Source organism: Arachis duranensis, chromosome 3 (assembly GCF_000817695.3).
Source record: "Arachis duranensis cultivar V14167 chromosome 3, aradu.V14167.gnm2.J7QH, whole genome shotgun sequence".
NCBI lineage: Eukaryota > Viridiplantae > Streptophyta > Magnoliopsida > Fabales > Fabaceae > Arachis > Arachis duranensis.
The window spans coordinates 25699687-25705149 of record NC_029774.3 but is presented as its reverse complement, the minus strand read 5'-3'; the positions used below and the strand labels follow the sequence as shown (position 1 = coordinate 25705149).

The window sequence follows — 5463 nt, the reverse complement described above, 5'->3', positions numbered from 1 at the left end:
AATTATTCATCTTTTACAATTAATTTTTAAATTTGAGTTCAGTTTAACAATAATTTTTAATTTAAATAATTTTTTTTATTTATCAAATATTATTATTAGATTGATTTAAAAATTTAACCATTAGTAATATATTTAATATAAATAAAAAAATTTTAAAATAAAATAAAACTAAAAATCTTTTAAAATTTTTGACTCGGAATATTTTTCTCCACCAATTTTGTCCCAATCCCAAGTCTCCATCCATAAATATCGGCATCAACACTCACCAGAACCCACAACACATCAAAAACTACACTGAACACACTCCAAAATCCAACAAACCATGGCTTCCACCACCATCTCCTCTCCCTCCTTCACCAAAACCGCAAGCCCTTCTTCTCTCCTCTCCCATAACACCGTGTTCCGCCTGAACCCCCAACAACATGCACACAAAAACTTCAACCTCTCCCTCCGCGCATCCATGTCAGCATCATCACCATCACCACCACCATACGATCTCCAGTCCTTCAAGTTCGAGCCAATCAGGGAGTCGATCGTGTCACGGGAGATGACCCGTAGGTACATGACAGACATGGTGACGCACGCCGACACCGACGTTGTGATCGTGGGTGCCGGTTCTGCCGGGCTGTCGTGCGCCTACGAGCTCAGCAAGAACCCGTCAGTCAACATCGCCATCATTGAACAGTCTGTCAGTCCCGGTGGTGGCGCTTGGCTCGGTGGCCAACTTTTCTCTGCCATGGTAAACCTTTTTATTTATGTATATCAATACACAATATTTAATGTTTATTGCCTTCTCCGGAGAGCAGCGAGAATTTGTGGCCGGATTCCTGCAACAATTTCTCTTATATGTACATGCATGTTTTAGCAAGGAAATTAACTGTGAAAGCTTTTAAATTTTTCATAAGTTTAATATATAAGAAAATTTTATTATCAAAATTAGGAAGACCCAAAGAGGGAGCCATAATAAAATTCAAAGGTGGTGATTTGTACTAAAAATATAAGTTCGGGGTAGATGTATGTGCCGCCGGCCCTGCAAATTGAAGAACAAATATGTTAATTGTATATTAAAATTAATCGTTATATATGAATTAATTTTTGTATTGAAGTATGTTAAGATGGGTTCTCTGTTGATGACTTTATTATGTCCGATGCTCTGAAGAGGATGAAAGATCTAATACATAAACACACTGTTCCCCCTCTTCTAGTTTTTAGTGCCAAAGTTGTGTTACTATTTTGTTGTGGCAAATATTTCAAAAAAGAAAAAAATAAAGAATATATTGTTATGTGAAAATTTACTTTTATTAAATATAAAAAAAGTAAAATAAAACATTCAAACTAAATTTTAAATTTGAGCTATTTAAAGAAAGGAAAAATATAGATAAGCAATTGTTCAAAAATGTGAATAATAGGATTAAAAAGAATAAATTAATTCTAAATTTAATTAGTAGTATTAAATTAAGGTATAGTATTTTTTAGTTGAAATGGACTAATTTGAAGATTTATTGTTCATGTTGTTCAAATAAATCATTGGTTACTTAGCATTATCTAGGGGAATGCTAGGTAAACAATGATTATCTTGAATAACATGAACAACCACCAATCAAATAAAAATACACTACACCGTAATTTAATGTTATTAATTAAATTTAATATTTTAACCCTATTAATTTACATTGTTCACCCGTTGTTCAAAAAAAAATTGTCGGTTATCTATACTTTTCCTAAAAAAATTAGGATAATTGAGAATTAAAATTTGTTTAATTAGACAACATTTAGTATGCTAATATGTTGTCAATAATCAATAATACAGAGAAAGGATGTCATGTTATGTTAATCCGAATTGATCATTTTATTAATGCTTTAAAAACACTCTTTTTTTAATAAAATTTCTAAAACATTCAATGGTATATTATCACATTTTACCGCAGGTAGCAGGGATGGAGCCTCATGTAGTAAAAAGGGACAATAGCTCCTCCCAAATTTCAAATTTTTTTTTATAAATTGTGTATAAATTTTAGTTTAGTTCTGGTAAAAATTTTATTTTGCTCTCTTTCTATTACAAAATTAATTTTTGGTCCCTCTTTAAAATTTAACCTAGTTCTGCCCCTGGCAGGTAGTGCGTAAGCCGGCACATCTGTTCCTAGACGAGCTCGGCATTGAGTACGACGAGCAAGAGAACTACGTGGTGATCAAGCATGCAGCGTTGTTCACTTCAACCATCATGAGCAAGCTCCTCGCCTGCCCCAACGTGAAGCTATTCAACGCTGTGGCAGCCGAGGACTTGATAGTAAAGAACAACAGGGTTGGTGGTGTTGTGACAAACTGGGCCTTGGTGTCAATGAACCATGACACACAGTCATGCATGGACCCAAATGTAATGGAGGCTAAGGTTGTGGTTAGTTCATGTGGGCATGATGGGCCGTTTGGGGCCACAGGGGTTAAGAGACTCAAGAGCATTGGGATGATTGATAGTGTTCCTGGGATGAAGGCACTTGATATGAATGCTGCTGAGGATGCTATTGTCAAACTCACTCGGGAGATTGTTCCTGGAATGATTGTTACTGGCATGGAAGTTGCTGAGATTGATGGTGCTCCTAGAATGGTAAATAAATTTTTTAAGTCTTTTGATTTGTCATCTGTTACCAAGTTTTTTTTTCAACAGATGAAGAATTTTAAATCTTTTAAGTTTTTAACTTTTTTTTTAATGCATTAAAAAACTTTATTTTTTTTTTTAAGTTTTGGATTGCAAACCTTTTACGTTTTCTTTTGGACACTCGCTAGCAAAATTTTAGTCCTCAAACTAAATCACATTTAAAGTTTTAGACTTTGAATCTTAATTAATTTGGACCAAATATACTCAAAAGTTTGGAAAGAAATGATTTTCCTAATAAGACAACTCTCTTTATTTGGAGTTGGATCCGTGTCATAAGATCATATCTATTTGTGTGCATGATGACATCTTTCTTGTACATTATCAATTTTCCTTTTGGTGCTTTTGTTTGTATATAATTGTTTTTTCTTTAACTTTTTCCTAAAAAATACTTTTAATCGCATATCTAATTAAGGTTGTTACTGTATATCCAATGGAATAGCAGACGAAAACCTACAAAATAAAAATAAAGACTTGTGTAGTATCGCTATAATGCTAGTCTTACACGGTGAAATAATTTTGAAATAAATAACATTATAACATATTTAAGATATTATATATCAATAAAGAATTTGGTTACATCTCAAATTAATTTTATGTTTATTTAATTTAATATTATTTTGATTTTATTATTGATTAAATTTTTTATTTTGACCTATAAACAAACACGCTTTGTCATATATTTTATATGCATTATAATATCATCTATCTAAATATAAAGTTTATTCATGAGTTATTATTATTAACAACTTTAATAAATAATAATGCAGGGTCCAACATTTGGGGCAATGATGATATCTGGGCAGAAGGCAGCACATCTGGCCTTGAGAGCACTGGGACTCCCAAATGCTATGGACTACGCTGCAAACATCCCCCACCCTGAGCTTGTCCTTGCTGCTGCACAATCTCCTCATGTTGTTGATGCTTAAAATCAATATTCCATTAATTTGGAATTCACCCCAAATAAGAAAAACAATTTAAAATTATAATAACAAATCTTTGTTTAGCTGTGTTAGTAAGTAGTGTCGTATGCCGGTGGATTGTGGGTTGGTTTATGTGAGACTCTTATATAAAGTTTGTTAATGACATGAATGTGTGTTGCCTATATTGCTGCCTTTTTCTAATGCTTTTGGTGCTTTAAAAATTTCTTTTGCAATATGATCCAAAATGGAAAAAAAAATACAAGTTAAACTCTTAATTTATGTAAAACTATTCAAAATGTACTTTTAAAGAGGTTTAAATATTATTTCTTCTCTTTGTACGCATTGTGAACAACTAAACTATTATATTAAGGGATGGGACTATCCAAATTCTATATTTAATTAGGCATTAAGAAAATCAGAGACACTCGTTCCGTGATTTTGGCTATTTGCTTAGTCAGCTTTTAATGGTATTGAATAGGGGGTGGTAAAGCGGGTCGGTCCGTCTCAACTCGTCCCGTCCCACTTAGGTCCGTTCTATAAATGGGCGGATTGACCCATCCTGTCAACTAAAATAGGTTCAAAATACTAGCCTGTCTTTACTTTATGGCGGATTGGTGGGTTAGCAGGTTAGCCCGCTTGACTCTTTTTTTTCTTTGAAAAATAAAATTTATTAAAATTAACCAAAAAATAATAATTAAAAAATCAAATACAAATAAAAATTACTCAAACTATAATATAATTTTTTACTAATTTTTTTAAAATTTTTAACTTCAATAAAATTATTCAAAATAATATTTGTCAATAGAATCATCTTTATTTTAAAAAATAAGTCACATAATTTGAACATATATACGAAATTGTAAAATAAAATAAATAAAGTTAATAACTAAAAGAAGAATAAAAATAAAAAATGTTTAAAAATTCTATAATTTTTAATTTTATAATAGTAATCACTCTTTTATTTAATAAAAAAGAAAAATAAAAATCTTCGACCCGGCGGACCAGCCCGCCCCGCCCAGCCAAAATCCACTAATTTGGTGGTGCGGGTTTAGCGGGTTTTTTAATTTGGCGGACTCCAAATCGTAGCCCAACTCGTCTTTTTTAGCGGGTTTAGCGGATCAGCTCAATGCGCTCGACCCGTTTTGCCACCCTTGGTATCGACATATGGTGAGTTTTCGGGAGGCTCGCATCTTATTTTTTTTTTAAGTTGTTGATGTGTTATATTTTAATTGATAATTTTTTAATAACCAATTAATAAATTATTTTTTAAATTTGATTTTTAAACTCGGTTTGACCTTGTCCAGTTTAAATAAATTGGTCCTTGGCATGCTTAATTTTTTTTATCAATCAAAAAAGGACCTGAGCCCCCACCCAACCCAACCCAGAAGATCTGCATCGATCTCCTTCTTCCTCGAGCCAGAGGCGCTGGTTGTTTGGTTCTGTTGATCGGCTCTTCTCTCTTATTGAAGATGCTATCCAATTCCTACTCTTTTGCAGTTTCTCGTGTCTTAAATAGTCGTCTCGGGTCTCATTCCTTCTTTCCGTAGCGCCACTTCTCCTTCTCTTGTTTAGTTCAGTTTGTCTTCTTTCTAACGATTCTGTCCGTGTTGGTGTTCCGGCTACACAGCGATTTGGATGAGGGACCCGGCAATGCAATGAGAGAATTCCATTCCCCAATATGCAACTTGTCTCCTCGCCATTTTCCATCCAGTTGTTGCCTCCGTTAGCCTGCTTCCTTGCCTTTGCCTGGATCTTTGCCGGCGAACGGCGATAATGTTGTTTTGTCCGAGGTCCATCGTCGTTTTCGAGATCTAGTTAACGCTCTCGATTTTTCAGCGGCATCATAATTCCTCCCCTTCTACGCCGATTCTTCTTCCTTGCTGCTGCTAC

The 5463-nt window shown here is 33.8% G+C and overlaps 1 protein-coding gene across 1 annotated transcript; it reads left to right on the top strand.

The window, feature by feature from the left end:
- Window positions 1–259: 259 nt before the first annotated feature.
- Window positions 260–3774, top strand: LOC107477997 (thiamine thiazole synthase, chloroplastic). The gene is made up of 3 exons (XM_016098087.3): window positions 260–739; window positions 2114–2602; window positions 3421–3774. The coding sequence occupies exons 1-3, from the start codon at window positions 323–325 to the stop codon at window positions 3577–3579; spliced, it is 1065 nt and encodes a 354-aa protein (XP_015953573.1). The 5' UTR covers window positions 260–322; the 3' UTR covers window positions 3580–3774.
- The last annotated feature ends 1689 nt before the right edge of the window (window positions 3775–5463 follow it).

Excerpts from the sequence above, each read along its gene's own strand:
- LOC107477997 (XM_016098087.3), top strand. The coding sequence starts at position 323 with ATGGCTTCCACCACCATCTCCTCTCCCTCCTTCACCAAAACCGCAAGC. Across the intron at positions 740-2,113 it reads GCCAACTTTTCTCTGCCATG|GTAGTGCGTAAGCCGGCACA; the intron begins GTAAACCTTTTT and ends TGCCCCTGGCAG. Across the intron at positions 2,603-3,420 it reads TTGATGGTGCTCCTAGAATG|GGTCCAACATTTGGGGCAAT; the intron begins GTAAATAAATTT and ends ATAATAATGCAG.